Below are 22,251 nucleotides of genomic sequence, written 5' to 3'. Positions count from 1 at the left end.
TACTTGTTTTTATTGTTTAGATCTCTCAAAGGAGGAAATTCTTAAGCAATTAAGTCATTAATGTGATTATTAAGGAAGTGGCTTTTTTGCATTACTTTGTTTTTGCAGATACTGTAATCTGGTTTCAACCATTACTAAGAAAATTGGGTTTAAAAATAAAGTTTAGGATCAGAGAGGGATGATCTGGTTGATCCATGTATAATGCCTAATTTTTTTTTTAAAGATCCTATATTTTCCCAAGCACTTTGGAATGGCGCACGCGCACACACACACACACGAGATGAGATAGGACAATGTGTATTAAATAGGCTAGGTAGCAGATGGCTTTAAAAATAAATTTAAAATTTGGAATTCCTGGGTGGCCCAGTCGGTTGAGTATCTGACTCTTGGTTTCAGCTCAGGTTATAATCTCAGTGTCATGAGATCGAGTCCTGTATCTGGCTCTGTGCTCAGCATGGAATCTGTTTAAGACTCTTTCTCCCTCTCCCACTGTCCATCCCCCCACCCCCCAACTCATGCTCCCTTTCTCTCAAATTCAAAATCTTAAATATAAGAAGAAATGAAAAACAAATTAAAACTCTGTATTTTTTTCCTGGTCTTACCTATAACATTTTTTTCTCTAATAAAAAAACTTTGTTGGTGGTCCCCGGTGTATATAAAATTGTATTCCAGCAACTGTTGGGGAGTATAAAAGAGAAATAGGATATGCATAGAATAAAAGCGAGGATCCATTTTCTTATGAAATCCAATATTCACAAAGACTGCGTTAGGTATAGGATAAGTCACTTCATTTCATGAGGTATTTTTTGGTTTCCTCAGCAATAAAAATAGGAATGGGACAAAATAATTTCAAAGTTCTTCTAAATTTCCATGATGACTCAAGTGTTTAATTGCGTTTTTGCTATTTGTTAAGTGTTTGAGTGCTGATGATCCTGCCAAGGCATAATAAACCACTGGTCCATGATAATGGGGATAATTAAGGAAGGTTTATGGAGGAGGCAGGTTTTAAAATGAAGTGTGAAGATATGAAGGTCTCCAGTTAGGAGAAGGACAGCTCTTTTAAGGAGATTAATCAGAACTAGAATCTGATTCTTGTTTTGGAGTGGAAGGGATTGGTCAGAGAGGTTTACATGATGAGGTTTGTTCATGAAGGACTTGAATAGTTTGGGTTTATAGCTGTAGGTTTTGAGCAGATGGAGTAACAGTATCAGTGATGGGAGAATATAGTGGTAATTTACTTGTAGAACAAAGAAGGACTGGAGTAAAGGAGGTTAGTTGGGTAGTAGAAGTAACACGTGTCTATAAGTGATGCCAGGTTTTTAGCTCTGCAAACTAAGAAAGCAAATGTTTTATAAATATGATGAAGTTAAACTAAAGATAAAAATAGGAAATAAAATCTGTATAACAACTATGACTTTTTTTTTTTAAGATTTTATTTATTTATTTGACAGAGAGAGATCACAAGTAGGCAGAGAGAGAGGAGGAAGCAGGCTCCCAGCCAAGCAGAGAGCCCGATGTGGGACTCGATCCCAGGACCCTGAGATCATGACCCGAGTCAAAGGCAGAGGCTTAACCCACTGAGCCACCCAGTCGCCCAACAACTATGACTTTTTAAAGTATTATCTATTCTTTAAGAAAGGGCCTCTGGAAGGTTTCTAGAGTATTTTCTTGGGTCTTTCTCAACATCTTTTATGCTTCTGTCTTCCGTCTTAGAACTGCTCTCATGCTAGGCTGCGAGTATGGTTGTAAAGATGCTGTAGAAGTCTTACTTAAAAATGGTGCTGATGTCAGCCTGCTGGATGCCCTGGGCCATGACTGTTCTTACTATGCAAGAATCGGGGACAATCTGGACATTCTAACTTTATTGAAGACTGCATCGGAAAATATCAACAAAGGTAGGTAGCAAAGTACCTAGAAAAGTCTAGCTTAATAAAGAGCAGCTTTTAAAGACTCAGGCCGTGGAACTGCAGGTTTTAAGAAGCAAAGCAGTCCTTAATGCTACACATCATTGGTCTTTCTCCCTCTGTGCTGTGGCTTTGTGTATTTGTGTTAGTCACTTTGAGGCCGTGCCTATTGTATATGTTTGCTAGTTTATCAAGTAGAACCTACTGTACTATGGAGTAGGTTAAGGAATGAGGAGAAAGAGCCCAATCAAGTGTGTTTTACTAATACATATATATATATATATTTTTTTTTTTTGATGAGGAGGACTATAGTACTTAGTTTTAATACAAAATTTTAAAGAATCATTGTTTGAACATGTGTATAACTTATTCAATCAGTATTTATCAAATACCTGTATCAGGTATTTTTCTGTATTTATTAAAGAGCAATATCCTTCCAGTCTTCTCCCTATGCAGGAAGGAATATCCTTGTCTTTACCCTATGCAGGAAATTGAGGTCACTTGTAGTGAGCTGCAGATTACTTTTTGTGTAATAGATTTTGAAGGGTTTTCCCTCATAGATAAACATTTTGTGTAAAATTTTTATTAATGCATAAAATTCCATATATTTAATTGACTTAAGCAATTTTCTGTACATTCATTTAAGTTATTTAGAGTTTTTGCTAATACACATAACAATTTAGTGACTGTCATGATGTGTAAATATTTTAGCGTTTTTTTATTATAGTCTTAGGATCAATTCCTAGAAATTGAATCCTATATTTCAAGATATACCCATTTCTTTAAGCTTTTGGTATATATTGACAAACTGCCTTCTGTTTAGGAGTGTTTAAAATTTTCTATTTTTTGCAACTGCTTCCCCTTCTAGCATTGAATATTATCCATCTGGTTGTAATCATAACAAAAAAAGTAATTTTGCAGTTTTATAGGTAAAAATAGGTCACTGTCATTTTAACTGTAGAGCAGTTAAGCTTTAGAGGGAGCTTTAAAACTGATTCCTTTAGTGACTCAATTATATAGTTAGAGAATTCATAATCTGTAATCTATCCAAGGTAACCTGCTGTTTTACTGTTCCCCCTCCTCCTCTCTTTCTCTCTCTTTAAATCTTTAGGGAGAGAACTTTGGAAGAAAGGACCATCTTTACAGCAGGTAGATCTTAATTTTAATTTTTAAAAAATTATATATATTGTGCAATTTCAGTAAAGAGTTTACAGGTTAATGATTATACACAGCTGTTTCAAGTTTAAGTGCATGTTGTTCTGTCTGCTCAGTTAATCCTGTCCATGTAGAACCCAGGTATTAAGATCCTGAGGCTTTGATGCAATCCCTCAGCATGAGACAGTGGACCTCAATGACAGTGATACAGTGAATGTATCCAGTAGGAAATATCCTCCTGATTGCTGGCTTTGAGCCTCCAGCACTTTCAAATATGAGTTATGGTACCTTGTTGACATTTTTCAATGATTAATTTTAGCCTAGTAGATCATAAACATAAACATTTCTCCCTTACTAATAGAGCACAATGTTTACTGTTATAGGAAAATTCTTCCAGTGCCTTATGAAATGAAGAGAACAGAATTCAAAACTGATTATATATTGTGATTTCAGTACCACTGTTAGATTTTGCTTTCTTTGTACTTTTTCCACCTTGTTGGTAGGACTTCGAAAAAAAAACGCAGTATATGAAAGAATTCATACTTTGCCCTAACTTTATTATCAAATCACTATGTAACCCTGGTTTTGTGTTTTCCAGTCTCAGTAAATATCTTATTGTTTTCCCCCAATCTCTTCAGGTTAGCTAAGTGGGGCTGGTTTTCTGCACTGTCACCATCTTGCTCAAGAGCTAGCGTAGTAGGCACCTTTCCTCTTCTGTTGGCTGTTCCCTTCCAGGCTTTCAGCTTTTCTCTAGTGAGAGGAACCTGAGCCCTTCCAAACCCTGAGGAGAGTAATCAGGTACCTGCTGAGAAATTCTGACCATCATCCTCTCTGCACATCATTCCTTGACCTCTCACCAGAATCTGAAAGCTATATGAAAGCATGTTTTCCTCTCCAGTCCATCAGAATTAAGTAATACATTCATGCATGGGTCATGTCTGCCATCACTTTACCTTTCTATCTGGAGCAGCCGTTTCTACCTTCTCTCCTGTTCCTCAGACAAGCTAAGTAGGAGTAGAGTGGGTACAAATGCACTCTGTAATGTCTGTACCAGCAGCCTTATATGGGAGCAGAGAAACTGATTTCTGAAATATACACATATTTAAAATAAAGAATTATTGAATATTAATGTGGGAATGGTATTCTGCTTAGGCTCTAGGAGTTATCTAAATGTATACATAGAGCTAATATTCTGCTAGGAACAGTAAAACTCAATATTTCCATTCTTCGTTGAATACATTTTAAAATAGCTACCGTAGATAGCCTTTGTTCCTGTGCTAAAGGACATAGAGTCCCTGTTATCAAGAAGAGTAAAGTATAATTTTAAAAATAAGACTTATTCAGTTGTTTGCTTGACAGACCTCTCTGGGGCACCTACAATATGCCAATTACTATTCTAGGTGCTGGGGAATCATAGTGTGCAAAGTTCCTGTCTCACGTTGCTCCCAGCCTGGTGAGCAAAATGAACAGTAAACAAATGCTAGTATTTAGTATCATAGCATCTGCTTTGAAGAAAAGTGAAACAGGATTAGGGGATGAAGAGGGGAGAGGGCGGGAAGCTATTTTAGATGGCGTGGTCAGCAAAGGCCTCTCTCAGGAAGTGACATTTGAGCAGAGGCATGAAGGAAGCGAGAAGGGAGCCACAGGGCTCTGTAGAGGAAGCCTTAGTGGGCAGAGGGAAGGACAGGTGCCAACCCCCTGATGCAGGAGTGTGTTTAACACATCCATGGGGCAGTAGAAGGACAGCATGGAGGAATGATGTGTGCATGACCGAGGAGGAGAGGCAGGTGAGGGAAACATCTGCCAGATGATGAAAGACCCTCTAGAGGGAAGGCGGGGATGAAGGTAGAATAAGGATATGGGTCAGATCCCACACAAAGAACAGTCCTTTGCTGGAAGGAATGAAGCTAGAAATGTAGTTTGGGCCAAGTTGTGGGTATGGAATATCTTCCTAATAGGACCTTTCCTTTCTAATTCTAAATCCAAACTGATTAGAATAACAGTTAGAACAAGACTCAACAAATAATGTAAAACATAAAAAAAATTTCTTGGAAAATTAAAATACTAGCTTTTTTTTTTTTTTTTTTTTTTTAAAGCTCTCAGAAAGACCATAGCTTTCTATATTATTATGGAGAAGTAAAGGTCAGTTTGGCCAAAAAAAAGTTATATGCTCTCTTGTTTAATGATTGTGTTATGGTTTTGTTAAAGCAAATCTTTAGGCTGGAATAAGAATTCAAAGCAGTAAGTGTACAAAACAAAACATGTACTGAACCAAGTCGTTTAGAGGATTGTCTGTCTCTTCCTGACCACATCCTTTGATATTTTATCAGTGCTTAAAGAAATAATTTCCGTATCTCTTTTCAACATTACTGTAACTCCCCCTCCTTTTTAAGTACTATATTTTTCCTTTGGGGATGGTTGCTGATGTCTTATAGTGCAACTCTAGGTTTGTGTCTAGTACAAATTCTATTTTCCAAATCTTGGTAACTTTAGTAATAATAAATGTTCAACAGTTAGGATTTTAAATTTGATTATGTCTTCATATTTTTAAATAAATCATACTTGATTTATTTAAAACCTGTAATCAAGATACTCTTCACTTGGAGTTCGAAGTGCAAACACTGCCACCTTGTGTTGTATACAGTAAAATGTCATGTTGGATAAGCCGCACATCCCTAACTGGGTATGTTGTCTACTGAGGAAAATGTACTTTTCTGTATTTTCATACTTGCTAACCCGTGTTCTCTTATGTTTCACCAAAGCGAAATTTGCCATACATACTAGATGAAGTAAATATGAAGTCAGGTCAGAGGGAGCATCGAAATATTCAGGTAAAAAAAAAAATTGGCATCCTCTTTGTAAAGAATTACTGTGTTGTTTGTAGTGGGGTTGGGTGGGAAGAGGAGCATGAAATGGGGAAATGAACAGGCGAAGGAAGGGCAGTCTGGTATGTTTTGTGATTCTGTTTTCTTGCCCAGTCCCTTCCAAAAGAATTGACTTTTGTTAGGAATGTTTGGGTCATATTATCTTACAGAAATTATTGTTTTAATATGTATTAGGAAGGAAATAATTAAACAACTTTACATAACTTTCTGTTGGTTTAAATCTGTTTTGGGCCATAAATCCTAAATTTGTATTCATTTTAGAAAACTTAAGTATTGCGATGAAAAATGATGGCTACTAATGTAAATAAATGTGTTTAGTTTAATACAACTGTTTTTTATTTTGATAAAGAAAAATCATTTTGTTTAACCATATAATTTTCTATGTTAATCAGAGTGTTCAGAAAAAGATTCTTATGTGGATTATGTGGGAGGAAGATTCCATAACTGAATGGTTTATTTTATGACTAAAACACCATTAAAATACAAGTTGTAAAAACAACAACAACAACAAAAAATAAGTTGTATAGCTGTTTTCCATATGATAAGACAAAAGCATTTTATTTGGGCTTTTATAGTTACTGTGTAGTGTTAAGAAAGTGAACTCTAAATTAGAGTCTTAAGGGCTTCATCAGAGCATGGAAATAATTAGTGTAGCGAAAGCATTAGAACCCGCTCATAAACTTGAGAGGTGTTAAAACAAAAGGTAAAATGGCATATTCTTCTGCTATTTTCTATTTCCAAGTAATTTATTTATTTTGTTAGAATTATGGTGCTTTGCTGTCTTGTATATACTCATATTAATTAGATAACAGGACCATAACCTTCTGCAGGCACACCTTGGAGATAGCGCAGTTCAGTTCCAGGTCATTGCAATAAAGCAAGTATTGTAGCAAAGCAAATACAGTAAAGCAAGTCAAATGAATTTTTTGGTTTCCCAGTACATATAAAAGTTAAATTTGCATCATACTGTAGTCTTTTTGTTGTTTTTGTTGTTAAGATTTTTATTTATTTACTTGAGAGGGAGAGAGAGAGATAAACACCAGTCAGGGGGAGAGGCAGAGGGAGAAGCAGGCTCCCTGCTGAGCAGGGAGCCCAATATGAGGCTGTAGCCCAGGACCCTGGGATTCATGACCTGAGCTGAAGGCAGACATTTGACTGACTGAACCACCCAGGTACCCCTATACTGTGGTCTGTTAAGTGTGCAATAGCATTATATCTTAAAAAAAAAAAAAAGAAACCCAATGTGTATACGTTAGTTTAAAAATACTTTATTGCTAGGGTGCCTGTCTGGCTCAGTCAGATGAGCATGTGACTGTTGATCTCGGGGTTGTGAGTTCAAGCCCCATGTTGGGTGTACAGATTACCTAAATAAATATTTTTTAAAAGAGAAAAAAATTAAATAAAAACACTTCATTGCTAAGAAGTGCTTGCCATCATGGGAGTTTTCAGTGACTTGTCATCTTTTTACTGGGCAGGCGTCTTGCCTTGATGTTGATGGTTGCTGACTGATGAGGGTGGTGAGTTGTTGAAGGTTGGGGAGGCTGTGGCAGTTTCTTAAAGTAAGATAGCAAGGAGTTTTGCCACAGTGATGAACGCTTCCTTTAACAAAAGTTTTCTTGGTAGCATTTTCCCCACAGTAGAACTCCTTTCAAAATTAGAGCCAAACCCTGCTGCTGCCCTATCAACTAACTTTATGTCATATTCTAAATCCTTTGTCACCTTTTCAATAATCTTAATAGTGTCTTCACCAGAAGTAGATTCCATTTCAAGAAACCACTGTCTTTGCTCGTCTGTAAAAAGCAACTCCTCAATCATTCGTTGTATTGTGGAGTAGCTAGCAGTTCAGTCCCATCTGCAGGCTCCACTTTTTTTTAATGATTTTTAAATTTTTTTATAAACATATAATGTATTATTAGCCCCAGCAGTACAGATCTGTGAATCGCCAGGTTTATACACTTCACAGCACTCACCATAGCACATACCCTCCCAAATATCCATAAGCCCACCACCCTCTCCCTACCCCCCTCCTCCTGGCCACCCTCAGTTTGTTTTGTGACATTAAGAGACTCTTACAGGCTCCACTTCTAATTCCAGTTTTCTTGCTGTCTCCACCACATCTGCAGTTACTTCCTCCGCTGAAGCCTGGAGCCCCTCAAAGTCCTCCATGGGGGTTGGAAAACACTTCCTTCCAACTCTTGTTAATGTTTAGTATTTTGACCTCTTCCCACGAATCACAAATGTTCTTAATGGCATCTGGAATGGTGAATCCTTTCCAGAAGGTTTTCTGTTTCCTTTGCTCAGATCCATCAGAAGAATCTCCTTCAAGGCAGCCATATAAAATGTATTTCTTAAATAGTAAGCCTTGCAAGTTGAAATTACTCCTTGATCCATGGGCTGCAAGATGGATATTGGGTTAGCAGCCTTCATAGAATTCATAGAAGAAGGTTAGGGCCTTGTTCTAGATGGCTTAAGGGCATTTCGTGGCTTGTTTGATCTTCTATCCAGACACCTAAAACTTTCTCTGTTTCAGCCATCAGTTGGTTTTGCTTTCTCGTCATTCATGTGATCACTGGAGTAGCACTTTGAGTTTCCTTCAAGAACTTTTCCTTTGCATTCACAACTTGACGGACTGGTAAAAGAGGCCTAGCTTTTGGCTTTTTTTAGTTAGAGACATGCCTTCCTAACTAAGCTTAATCATTTTTAGCTTTTGATTTAAGGTGAGAGATGAGTGACTCTTCCTTTCCCTTGAACACATAGAAGCTATTGTAGGATTCTTAATTGCTCTAATTTCAATGCCATTGTGTCTCAGGGAATGGGGGCCTGAGGAGAGGGAGAGAGATGGGGGAACAGCCAGTGGGTAGAGCAGTCAGACCACACGTGGCACTTACTGGTTAAGTTTGCTGTCTTTCATGGGCACAGTTCATGGTGCCCCCAAGACAGTTACTGTAGTGTCAGCAAGGGTCACTGATCACAGGTCACCATAACAAACAGAATCATAAAATAGTTTCAGAAATTGTGAGAGTTACCAAAATATGACAGAGATACAAAGTAAGCGAAAGCTGGTGGAGAAATGATGCTGATAGACTAGCTCGATGCAGGGTTGCCACAGACCTTCAATTGGTGAAAAAACACAGTATTTGCGAAGTGTAGGAAAGGAGAGTGCAATAAAATGAGTATGCCTATATATTATTTCTGATCTATCAATTTTAAGCCATTGAATATTTAAGCCATAATATATTGTGTCTTTGGACTTAAAACTGTTTTATATAGGTATATATCTGACCATGATAGTGAACTGCTTTTGAAAATTCCTTCCATAAGAATTGCTCTTTTAAGGCTGGTCTGGCACCTGTTATCTTTACTGTTTAAGGATCTGGAGATTGAAAATGAAGATTTGAAAGAGAGGTTGAGAAAAATTCAGCAAGAACAGAGAATATTACTGGATAAAGTCAATGGTTTACAACTACAGCTGAATGAGGTAAATAATCTACATAATATTAAAAAAAAGAAAAAAATGTTTTACTACCAATAATCATCATTGAAAACAAATCATTAATGGTCGCCTGCCACATCAGGTCATGGTGGTAGATGCAAAAGGAGTACAATGAGGTCATTGCCCTTCAGGAAAGTTGTGTCCTCCTGGGATCTTCACGTGAAACTTGGAATGTCACACGTAGGAACAGAGATTACTGGCGGTGTATGGTAATAGCAAAGCGCTGACCTATGGTTGGGGACTATGGGATTGGAGAGAGAGGAGTTGATAATGGATGGGTTCTCAGAAGAATCGTAGTGCTTCTGAACCCGGTCAGTGAGAAGAATGAATGATGGCTCAGACCACAGAGCTGGTCATCCAGAGACGTTTTCTCCTCACTTCCTTGTTCCCGATCTTAGAGATTTGTGCTGGCCTTTTACAAAGATGCTCGCTGAGTTCATGCCTTTCAAAAATAAGCTTTGAATAATGAAGATACATTTCTTCTTTTTAAATTTAGGAAGTAATGGTTGCTGACGATCTGGAAAGTGAGGTAGGTTGATAAATTTTACTTTAAAGCTATAAAATGTTATGTCAATTGAAGATGACATTGCAGTAGAGTTTTGAGTCCGTGTTGAGATGGGGATGAGGATTCGATTTCTGGTTATTGCTTAAAGGGAAAAACAAAACCTACATGTGACTATAAAAATACATTTTTAAGGATAGGAGCATGGGTTATCGTAAGCATTTTGTTGTTATTGCCTCTGAATGCCTCATTTTCTCTGAAACTTTTAACAAAAAGATATAAAATTCTAAACATTGTAAATAAAATGTCTGAAAATAATTAGATTTGAAACATGCAGAAATGTGAATTTTTCATAGTATTTTTATATATTTTATATTTTATTGTATATTTGTAGAAACTTTCAACTCTGCTAATAGTTAAAAATACTAAAAAATCAAAGTTATTCTAATTCACATTTTCTGAAACATATTTTTAACCTAGTTGCAAGCACGGAGTGATTTTGCTCTGTATTTATTCCTTTCCATTTCAGAAAGAAAAGCTGAAGTCCCTTTTGGTGGCTAAAGAAAAGCAACATGAAGAAAGCCTAAGAACTATTGAGACTCTGAAAAATAGATTTAAATATTTTGAGGTATAGAAAGCTTAAATAAATTCTTTCATATAGCGTATAATGGGCAGTGGAAGGATCTTGGAATCAGACTTGAATTTGAATGATCGCTTTTTCTTTATTGTGTGACCTCAGGCAGTTTATTTAAAGTCTCTGAGCTTGCTGCCACTTTCACAAAATGGGGGTGATCGTCCCTTTTCCCACAGAGCAGTTACAAAGGTTAAATGACACCACTGAAACTGACCTGCATGGGCCTGGCATTCCATACCTGTTTCTCTTTCCTGGCTTTCCTCTTTGTCCATTTTACCTTTACAAAACTTCACACTCATACCTGTAAATTTGCAATGTGTATGACGGTGAAAAGAACAAAACCTCATAAATGAATAGTATATTTCTAGGATTATCTCAGAAAGAATTTTGTGTATCTTTGCATTAGTTACAACACTTAGGGTTGAGCATAGTGTGTCAGTAAGATTCAGTTCATATGCTCAGCTTTGGTTGGATAAGTTAGCACAGTTTTTCCAAAGTCATGGTATTTTTAAGTTTTTATTGAAATACAGTGTATATTATAAAGCACGCATGTTAAAGTGTATATGTTGAAGAATTTTCGTAAGTCAGACACACCATGATTAAGAAATAGAACATCCCCGGTACTAGAAGCCTCCTGACACTTGCTTCCTGTCACAACCCACATTCCCAGCACCGATGGTGACCACTCTCCTGATTTTTACCTGCAGAGGTTTGTTTTGCAAGGCCATATTTTATTATATATGTTTATAATAATATAGTATATATCACTGGCGCCACTGAAGAAGGTGGCTGATACAGTGTAAATCTTTTTTTTTTTTTTTTAAAGATTTTATTTATTTATTTGACAGAGATCACAAGTAGGCAGAGAGTCAGGCGGAGAGAGGGAAGCAGGTTCCCTGCTGAGCAGCAAGCCGGATACTGGGCTCGATCCCAGGACCCTGGAATCATGACCTGCGCTGAAGGCAGAGGCTTTTAACCCACTGAGCCACCCAGGTGCCCCCAGTGTGAATCGTTTATCTTTACTGGGGAGTATAACTCCAAAGTACGTGATGAAAGCAGTTTTTTTCCTTTGGAGATGGAAAACGTGTGCAGCTGTGAAAAAAATTCAGAATTAGATAAAACTGATCTGTGGTGATGGAAGTCAGAGTTAGAGGCCACCCTTTGGTGAGGGGTTACCGACGAGAGGCATGAAGAAGTGTCTGAGGGCACTGGGAATGTTCTCTGTCTTCATCTGGCTTGTGATGACATGAGGTATATGTATGCAGACACTTACTGCAATATACATGTAACATTCGTGTACTTTACTGCAGGCGAGCGAGTTTTGCCTTGATGCATGTTTGCACTGATATGACTGAATTCTGAAGATTATTCAGAAATACAGGTTTATAAACTAATGAACTAGTGGAGTGGCTTCTGTCTTTCACATCTGAAGATGTTTGTTTTTTTAATAGTGAAACTAGTAAAAGCTAACATTTCGTAGCCTTGCCCACGTGCCAGGAAACGGCCCTGTGTACTATACACGCATTTCATAAACACATCAACCCTGTATGGTGGATCTTACTGTTATCTCCACTTTGTGAGTGAAGAGACTGAGGCCCAGAGCAGTCTACCCATGCGGTGCTCTATAAATAGGAAGTGGCAGGACCAGAACTTGAACCCAGGCAGTCTGACTAGTTTTATGCTCAGAGTGGCTTGAATGAGAAAATACAGATGTGCATATGGGATTTTTGAAGTGTCCGTCAAAGTAGGGATACGTGAAATTGGGTACTATTTATGTATTACTTTTCTGCTAAGAGTGGGCTCTCACATCTTAAGAATAAAAAAATATTTTTAAAGATTTTATTTATTTACTTGACAGACAGATCACAAGTAGGCAGAGAGGCAGGCAAAGAGAGAGAAGAGAAAGCAGGCTCCCCACGGAGCAGAGAGCCAGGGCTCCATCCCAGGACCCTGAGATCATGACCTGAGCCGAAGGCAGAGGATTTAACCCACTGAGCCACCCCGGTGTCCCAAGAATAAAATTGTTTTCTGTAGCTTTCAACAAACTTTCAGCCAAGTCTATAACTTTGAATGAGGTTATAATATACTGTAGAAAAATAACACGTTTTTTCTTATAAAAACACATTTATTTTAGGAAGCCGAGAAACTGTAGTTAAACTAAAAGCAGAAAATAAACACACCTATAATGCCAGCACTCTTAGCCCCTGACTGATCTCCTTTGACAACTTCCTTTGTGCATAGCTAGTGGTACATACACATTCAACAGGTGGGAATATTATTTCGTAACTTTCTTCACATTTGCTAATGGGGACATTTTCTCCAGTTGATACATATTCATTTTGATGAATTTTTATACTAGAAACGAGTTTTTTACTTTCAAGAAGAAAGTTGGAGGGTGCACTTCATATGTGACCCAATATTTATGAAAGCAGCCATTAAAACTAAAAATGCACTATTTATAAGTATTGAGTACTCATTCCCATATCATCTCTACGTGCTAAAAATTCCTCATAACCTGCCAACAGAAATGCTGCCTTATGTGTAACATATAACATATAGGCTGTTCCCTTATGTTTATAGGGAAAACATAGGCTAATATGGGTACTTTGGAATGAAGCTGATTTTGTGTTACAACTCATCTGTCCCTGTTTGAGTAATCTACTAAGGGTAATAAACCCAAACCAAGTTTTTTGAACTCCTTATGTATGTAGGCCTCCCCCCACCCATATATGTAGAAGCCAATTTAGCAACTATTGCAAGCTCTTGTATTCAGTACCTAGAACAAAGAGCTTAACTAAATTTGCAGACATTTTTCCATACCCTTGGAGCGCTGTAGATTAGTGGAGGCGGCATTAATTTAGTCACAGAACTGTGGACCATTTTTATTGTGGTCACCTCTATGAGTCTGACATACAGCTCTTATTACTAATCCACACAGATACACAAACATGAACTACATCTTCCCATCTTTTCTTAGAAACTGAAAATTGCTGACGCACAATGGGACATTAGTTTCAAGTGTACTACATAGTAATTTGGCAACTCTGTGCATTATGCTGTGCTCACCACAAGTATAGCTACCACCATACAACGCCACTCCAATACTCTTGACTGTTTCCCTATACTGTACCCTTTATCCCCATGACTGATTCGTTCCGTACCTAGAAGCCTGTATCTCCACTTTTCTTCATCTGTTTTGCCCATTCTCCTACCTCCTCTCCTCTGGCAACCAGAAGATTATTCTCTGTATTTATGGGTCTGCTTCTGCTTTTTGTTTGTTCGTTCATTTTTTTGTTTTGGGATTTCACATAGGAGTGAAATCATACAGTATTTGTCTTTCTCTGTCTGATTTACTTCACTTAGCATAATACCTTGAGGTCCATCCATGTTTAGCAATTGGCAACATCTCATCATTTCTTACAGTTACTATTTCTTTGTGTATATGTGTGTGTACACCACATCTTCTTTATTCTCTCTTTTCTTGATGGGCACTTGGGCTGCTCCCATATCTTGGCTGTTGTAAATAGTGCTGCTGTAAACATAGGGGCGCATATATCTTCTCGAATTAGAGTTTCTGTTTTCTTTGGGTAAATTACCCAATAGTGGAGTTACTGGATCATACGGTATTTCTAAATTTTTCAAGGATCCTCCATGCTGTTTTCCACAGTGGCTGCACCAGTTTACCTTCCTACCAATAGTGCACGGGGTTCCTTTTTCCCCACATTCTCGCCAACGCTCGTTTTTTTCTTGTCTTTCTGATACTAGCCATTATGACAGGTGTGAGGTGATATCTCATTGTTATTTCAGTTGTATTTCCCTGATGATTAGTGATGTAGAGTGTCTTTACATGTGTTGGCCATCTGTATGCCTTCTTTGTAGAAATGTCTATTCAGGTCCTTTGCCCACTTTTTAATTGGATTATTTTTTGGGAGTGTGTGTAAGTTCTTCCTATATTTTGCATATTAATTCCTTATCAGATATATGATTTATAGATATCATCTCCCATTCACTAGATGGTCTTTATATGGTTTTCTTTGCTCTGCAAAGGGTTTTTGTTTTGATGTGGTCCCAGCAATTTATTTTTGCTTTTGTTTCCTTTGCCAGAAGAGACCTATCTAGAAAACTATTTCTATGGCCGATGTCAAAGAGGTTATGGCCTATTTTTTTCTACCAGTTTTATGGTTTCACATGTCATATTTAGGTCTTTAATCCATTCTGAGTTTATTTTTGTGTATGGTATAAGAAATGGTTCAGTTTCTTTCTTTTTTTTTTTTTTTTGTATTTAGCTGCCCGTTTTCCCAACATGATTTGCTAAAGAGAGACTGTCTTTTCTCCATTATATACTCTTGCCTCCTTTGTCGTAAATTAATTGACTGTATAAGCTTGGGCTTATTTCTGGGCTCTCTGTTCTGTTCTGTTGATCTACGTGTCTGTTTTTCTGCCATTACTGTACCGTTTTGATTACTTTAGCTTCATAGTATATCCTGAAATCTGGGGTTGTGATCCCTCCAGCTTTATTCTTTCTCAAGATTGCTTGGGCTATTTGGGGTCTTTGTGGTTCCATTCAAATTTTACTATTATTCTAGTTCTGTGACAAGTGCTTTGGTATTTTGATATAGATTGCATTTGATAGGGAAGGCATTTTCTTCCTTTGGAGGTAAAGAAGCAGTGAAGAGTGTGTATTGAAAGTTGTTTCAGTTCATTTGGGGCTCACTTTTTTTTTTCTTTTGAGCAGAAAAGTTTTTCCTTGAAACACTTGACTGCTTTTATTAAAATGCTCAGTGAAGTAGTTTATTCCCAACTGGTCTCTCGAATTGTCATCAATGCTGTGTCTTTTCATGGTTTCAAGTAGAGTCGTATTCAGAAACAAGGAATGTTGAAATGTGGCTTTAATAATTGGATCTTTAAGAGCTAATATAGATACAGAATTTAACAAAATGAAACAATATTCATCATAAATTTATGCTTCTGATTTCAGACCGATCATTTAGGATCAGGAAGTCATTTCAGTAACCGTAAGTACAAAAGCATAGATTATCATTACCATTCACCCAGTTCAAACAAAGAAGAATGTTTATACCTATTCATTTTGTCTAACTGTATACGACATTCTTGCCACTCAATTTCAACTGCTTGTGTGTTATACCTCAACACATGGAAGTAGGAAGAGGTAATGATACTACTGTAGCCTCTAGCATAACATCCGGTAATGCTGAGGCTCTGATTTTCCCTAGCCACTTGAATTTTTAAGTTGTATCTTTTATGAGTTATCAAACTTACCTTGTTCATTAGTAGACATTTATTTTGTGATATTTGGGGCTTGTCTTTTATGAAAAGAAACATAACTTCTGATTTGGCGAAATCTTTGGATGTAGTTTCAATGCAGGGAGGCATTTAAAAATTAGAAGTTACATAAACACTTATTTCTTAGTTATTTTAAGACTGTGTAGTTAATATTAACTTTTGTGTATTGTTTGCTAATTCTAAATAATTCCTCTAGAAAATCCATTTTTTCCTTCCCAGGAAATATTAAATTATCATCGAGCTCATTTATCCTATAAATTATAAAGAACACCATTTTTATTTTGACTGATTATAAGATACATTTTATAATAATCATGTAGCTTATGTAATCTAACAGTCTTACATATTTCTAAAAACCAACTTAGTATCTATTCAGAAGAATATGGGTACTTTCCTTATATATATAGAAATAATAATGAAAAACGGGAATATTTTAGAACAAGGATAATTTTATGTTGTAACTCAGGCTTTTGTTTGACTAATAGAGGAGAGATAATAACACCAAATCAATTCTTAGCCTACTTTGGTATGGATATTTAAGTTATCATTTATTTGGATTTATGTAGGAAAAGAAGATATGCTTCTCAAACAGGGTCAAATGTACATGGCAGATTCACAGGTAATTGTTTTTTAATTTAAAAATATTTATTAAAAACATTTGTGCCTTTTTAAAAAGAGGAAAACAGCATTCTATATTAGTACATATACATTGAATAAGGTTTTCATTATCAAAGAAAAGTTGTTGGTGGTGTTCTGAGTTTAATAAAAGCAGATATTACTGTTTCTAGTACCCTCTAGAGTGTTTCTGATGACAGTAGCTTAAATAAGAGATTTGAATTACAATTTCATTGTCTTGGATAGTAAGCCTGTATTTATTAACAGTGATTGGTCACCTCTTCGTATTTGCCCATATAGAGGGAAGACAGGTTATGAATAACTTAGAAGTAATTTTTTTGGCTTTGAAATGTATTTTTCCTTATGTTCAAATATCTATTCTGTGTTGGAAATTCACCTCAAAATAAGAAAACCTTCCAAGAGATAGTGTTGTCTGATTTTCTTGTTGATATCCTTCTCATCTTTACTTTCCAGTAGACAGAAGTTTGCATTTTTAGCACCTCCTATGGACTGAAGACATAAATATTTGGGCTTTTATTTTTATTTTTATTTTTTTAAAAGATTTTATTTATTTATTTGACAGACAGAGATCACAAGCAGGCAGAGAGAGAGGAGGAAGCAGGCTTCCCGCTGAGCAGAGAGCCTGATGCAGGGCTCAATCCCAGGACCCTGGAATCATGACCTGAGCCGAAGGTAGAGGCTTTAACCCACTGAGCCACCCAGGTGCCCCAATATTTGGGCTTTTAAAGGCTTTTTTACCTTCTGTCATTTATAGGCAGAATGAGTTAGCCTTTGTGATGTCTTAAAATCACTTTAATCTGCAGGGATACCTGGGTGACTAAGTCGGTTAAGTATCTGCCTCAGCTCAGGTCATGATCCCCAGGGGCCTGGGATCAAGCCCCATATCCAGCTTCCTGCTCTGTGGAGAGCCTCCTTCTTCCTCTCCCTCTGTCTGCCACTCCCCCTGCTTGTGTGTGCTCTCTGTCTCAAATAAATAAGTACAGTATTAAAAAAAAAAGGGATCATTTTAAGCTGGAAGCTCCTAAGATTCTAAGTTGAGAAAATGGATATCATCTGAAAAGTATTTAAGATTTGATAAATATTTGATTATAATAAAACAAGTCTGGAAATTGTAAAGATGTGTAAGTAATTGGTAAATTTTTGCAGTTTTAGTCTAAATATCATTGGCAAATTGAAAGATAATTTAGAAGCAGAGAGGCTGGAAAATTCTTCCATGTTGTTAATTTTCTTTCTTGATCCTGGGGGAGGCAGTATAGATTTAACTAAACAACAGTGAAACCTGCTTATTAAAATAGTGCAATGTGTGCACAGCACATAGGTTTTATCAATGAGTTAGTACCTGTAAGGGGCCCTACTGTGATAGGCTGTATGGGAAAAAATAAAATAATTGAATTTAGTCTTTTGTGCTTGTATGTTCTGTTTATGAACTATTTCATGAGAAGTTTAATTATACTTTTTTGTGTCAACTCTTAGTGGAGGGAATGAGATGTCAGTCAGATTTTGTACTAAGATCATATGCTAAGTTCTCATTCACCCTACTTGACTGAAGAAAACTTGTTTTCATTTTTATGAGCTAATATTCTCTTGACAACTCGTACTAGCTGTGCTGCTTATTTTGGTGGTATTTTTATAACTTAGAGAACATTACATTGGAGTTAATGAGGATATTCAGAAATTACATATCTTATTAGAAGTTATATAATGTATCATTCTGTGAAATAATTTGCAGATTTAAAATGGCAATACTTGTTTTGATTCGAGGGTTCTGATGACTTTGTTCAGAATCGGAAGTCTAAGCACATTATGTGCATAAAGCGTAGAAATATTAATGAGTTTTGATAAAGTTGATATCACTTATGGGTAGTTACTGTGTATGGAGAAAGGAAGAGGAAGTAGTCCCCAGAGGTCACAACTATTTACCTTCTTTGTTCTGCCAGAAATACACTTAAAGTGAACAGACTCTCTAAGTATCACTGCTTGAGAGCATATGAAGGGACTCATACCCACAATCACTACTGTAGTTTTCCAATGTGCTGGTCTGAAAACCCCTTGACTGCTGATGATGTGGAAACTTTGTAAGTTTGGCAATTAAGTCATTGTCTTCTTTAGGCTTTTGTGATTAGTATCTTTTTCTTTGTTTCCCTTTTCAGTGTACTTCCCCAGGGGTCCCAGCCTACATGCAGAGCAGGTCCATGTTAAGACCACTGGAGCTGTCATTAACCAATCAAACCTCATATTCCGAAAATGACATTTTAAAGAAAGAGTTAGAGGCAATGAGAACTTTCTGCGAATCGGCAAAACAAGATCGCCTCAAGCTGCAGAACGAGCTGGCGCACAAGGTGGCTGAGTGCAAGGCGTTAGCGCTGGAGTGTGAACGGGTCAAGGCGGATTCCGATGAACAGATAAAGCAGTTGGAAGACGCCTTGAAGGACGTGCAGAAGAGAATGTATGACTCCGAAGGTAAAGTAAAACAGATGCAGACGCACTTTCTTGCCCTTAAGGAGCACCTGACAAGTGAAGGAGCCACAGGGAGCCACAGACTGACGGAGGGGCTGAAGGACCAGTTGAAGGACATGAAGGCGAAGTATGAGGGCGCATCCGCAGAAGTGGGGAAATTGCGAAACCAAATCAAACAAAATGAGCTGGTAGTAGAACAGTTGAGGAGGGACGAAGGCAGGCTGGTGGAAGAGAATAAGCGCTTGCAGAAGGAACTCAGTACGTGTGAAACAGAGCGAGACCAGAAAGGAAGGAGGGTCGCCGAGGCGGAAGGCCAGGTGAAAGAACTCTTCGCCAAGTTGGCCCTCTCGGTTCCGACGGAAAAATTTGAAAGCATGAAGAGCTTGTTGTCAACTGAAGTAAATGAGAAGGTGAAAAAAATAGGAGAGGCAGAAAGAGAGTATGAAAAGTCCCTTACGGAAATCAGACAGTTGAAGAGAGAGCTTGAGAATTGTAAGGCCAAACTAGCTCAGCACATCAAGCCAGAGGAGCACGAGCAGCTAAGAAGCAGACTGGAGCAGAGAGCAGGAGAGCTGGCGAAGAAGATCACCGAACTCACGTCGAAAAATCAGACATTGCAAAGGGACATTGAAAAGGTTTATCTGGAGAACAAGGCCCTCAACCAGCAAGTCCAGAACTTAACAAGTGAAATGAAAAGTCATTACGTTCCTCTACAAGTCAGCGAAGAGATGAAAAAGTCACATGATATCACTGTTGATGAGCTGAAGAAACAGCTTTTAGATGTAACACAAAAATACACAGACAGGAAGCTGGAAATGGAGAAGTTGCTGATGGAAAATGACAGTTTAAGTAAGAATGTTAGCCGCCTGGAAACCGTGTTTGTGCCTCCCGAGAAGCACCAAAAAGAGGTCTCGGCTCTGAAATCCAGTGTTGCTGACCTCAAACAACAGTTGTCTGAACTGAATAAGAAGAGCAACGAAGACCGAGAGAAAATAAATGCACTCGTGTCTGAAAACACTAACCTGAAAAAGACCCTGAGTACCCAGTATGTGCCGGCTAAAACCCATGAGGAGGTGAAAACCGCGTTGAGTGGCACAGTGGATAAGGCCAACAGAGAGTTACTAGACGCAAAGAAAAAGCTCGAAGATCTCAATCAGGAATTTGTAAAAACTAAAGGTGAGAATGAAATCCTCAGAAGAAACCTGGAAAACACTCAGAGCCAAATAAAAGCCGAGTACATCAGCCTCCGGGAGCACGAGGAGAAGATGAGTGCCATAAACCAGAACCTGCAGAGAGTACAGGATGACAGCGCGGAAATACTGGCCAACTACAGAAAGGGCCAAGACGAGATTGTGACCCTACATGCCGAAATCGAAGCCCAGAAGAAGGAACTTGACACGATACAAGAATGCATTAAGCTCAAATACGCGCCAATCGTCAGCTTCGAAGAGAGTGAGAGAAAATTTAAAGCAGCAGAGAAAGAACTAAAAGAACAGCTCTCAGAGCAGACGCAAAAATACCACGTCAGGGAAGAAGAGGCCAAGAAGTGCAAGCACGAGAATGACAAGCTGAAGAAGGAGATTTGCGCTCTTCAGAAGGATTTAAAGGATAGGAACGTTCTCGTTGAGAACTCTCATGACACAGAGAGAGCACTGAACAGGAAAGCAGAAGAGCTAAACAAACAGTTGAAAGACCTGTTGCAGAAGTACACGGAGGTGAAGACCGAAAAGGAGAAGCTGGCGGACGAAAATGCCAGACAAGCTTCGGAGCTTCTCACGGCCCAGACCCTTCGGCAGAAGCAGCACGTTCCCCTGGAGCAGGTTGAGTCCCTGAAAAAATCTCTTAACAGCACCATCGAGCATCTAAAGGAGGAACTGAAGACTAAGCAGAGGTGTTACGAGAAAGAGCAGCAGACGGTGGCGAATCTGCGTCAGCTGCTGGAGAACCAAAAGAACTCTTCGGTGCCCCTGGCAGAGCATTTGCGGATTAAGGAAGCATTCGAGAAGGAAGTGGGAATCATGAAGGCCAGCCTGAGGGAGAAGGAAGAGGAGAGCCAAAACAAAACGGAAGAGGTCTCCAAACTCCAGTCCGAGGTTCAGAACACTAAACAAGCATTAAAAAAGCTAGAGACAAGAGAGGTGGTAGATTTGTCTAAATACAAAGCAACAAAAAGTGACTTGGAGACCCACATTTCCAGCCTCAATGAGAAACTGGCCAATCTGAATAGAAAGTACGAGGAAGCCTGCGAGGAGGTGCTACAGGCCCAAAAGAAGCAACTTTGTGCCAAAGATGAGAAGGAATTACTGCATTTCAGCATCGAGCAAGAAATCAAAGATCAGCAGGAGCGGTGCGATAAGTCCTTGACCACAATTGCAGAGTTACAGAAAAGAATACAGGAATCTGCCAAACAGATTGAAGCGAAAGATAATAAGGTAGGCTCCGAGGTGTGTGCATGGCTTGGCGTTGGCAGGCCCTAGGGCAGAGCTGCTGGAATGGGACAGGGCCCTTTACTGCAGCATCCCACGGGACAGGGTTACAAAAGCATTCACTACAGGACCACTAAATGCCACCTTTCTGGTTAGACTGCTGTGTGCAAAGAAATTCAGGATTGAAAGAAAAGTCAAGTCATACAGGCAAAGCTTTGCTCCTTTGGTTTCCTCAACTGGTAGAGCCAAGAATTGAGGAAAGATGGGGAGATTCAAGGTTCCTGGGCTTCATAAGTGAGTGGTCAGTGCAGTGGGTTTTAGGATACTGGAAGGGTGATGAGAGAGAGGAGGAAGAAAGCTGTTTCAGGGCCCGAGAAACGAAGGACATGGGGAAGCACCCCAGTCTTGATCTTGGCACTCACCCATACCAATAACCGAGCCCTCCAGTTCCTTGCACAGTCTGTCCTTGTGGCTTTCCACACCCTGGTCTCCTCACCCAGAATGCCCTACCCTCGTGCCTCCCGAGTTAAGTCCCATACATTCCTCATGCCCATTCAACACGTGTCCTCTTTCCTGAAGCCTTCACTGTCCCATCTAGCCTGCAGTAAACTGTTCCTCTCCCAAAATGCATGGTTTCTGTTAGTGCTGCCATCCATTTCAAATGTCTCGATTACTGAGTTATATGCTTGATCATCTCAACCAGCTTGTAAGCTCAGGTTTGTAACTTACCTTTTCTTCTTTCATTCTCATGCTACGATCTACAGAACAGGTGCCCAACGATATTTTTGAAACTGGTAGTTGGTGTAAAGTGTATATTGTGAAGATGAGAAATCAGGAAGGTTGGGTACATTTTTA

At 38.4% G+C, this 22,251-nt stretch overlaps 1 protein-coding gene across 3 annotated transcripts in view; it reads left to right on the top strand.

Moving 5' to 3' along the window:
• Window positions 1–22,251, top strand: part of UACA (uveal autoantigen with coiled-coil domains and ankyrin repeats) — a 96,795-nt gene that overhangs the window by 68,231 nt on the left and 6,313 nt on the right. For all 3 annotated transcript variants that reach the window (XM_046009142.1, XM_046009144.1, XM_046009143.1), the window contains 9 exons: window positions 1,714–1,895; window positions 3,016–3,053; window positions 5,822–5,890; window positions 9,315–9,422; window positions 9,934–9,966; window positions 10,469–10,567; window positions 15,552–15,588; window positions 16,444–16,496; window positions 18,664–21,402. In XM_046009142.1, the coding sequence (XP_045865098.1) occupies window positions 1,714–1,895; window positions 3,016–3,053; window positions 5,822–5,890; window positions 9,315–9,422; window positions 9,934–9,966; window positions 10,469–10,567; window positions 15,552–15,588; window positions 16,444–16,496; window positions 18,664–21,402 (3,358 nt within the window). The remainder of the gene's footprint in view (window positions 1–1,713; window positions 1,896–3,015; window positions 3,054–5,821; window positions 5,891–9,314; window positions 9,423–9,933; window positions 9,967–10,468; window positions 10,568–15,551; window positions 15,589–16,443; window positions 16,497–18,663; window positions 21,403–22,251) is intronic.

Source organism: Meles meles, chromosome 6 (genome assembly GCF_922984935.1).
Source record: "Meles meles chromosome 6, mMelMel3.1 paternal haplotype, whole genome shotgun sequence".
Taxonomy (NCBI): domain Eukaryota; kingdom Metazoa; phylum Chordata; class Mammalia; order Carnivora; family Mustelidae; genus Meles; species Meles meles.
The sequence above is the reverse complement of the archived record's forward strand: the minus strand, read 5'-3'. Positions and strand labels throughout refer to the sequence as shown.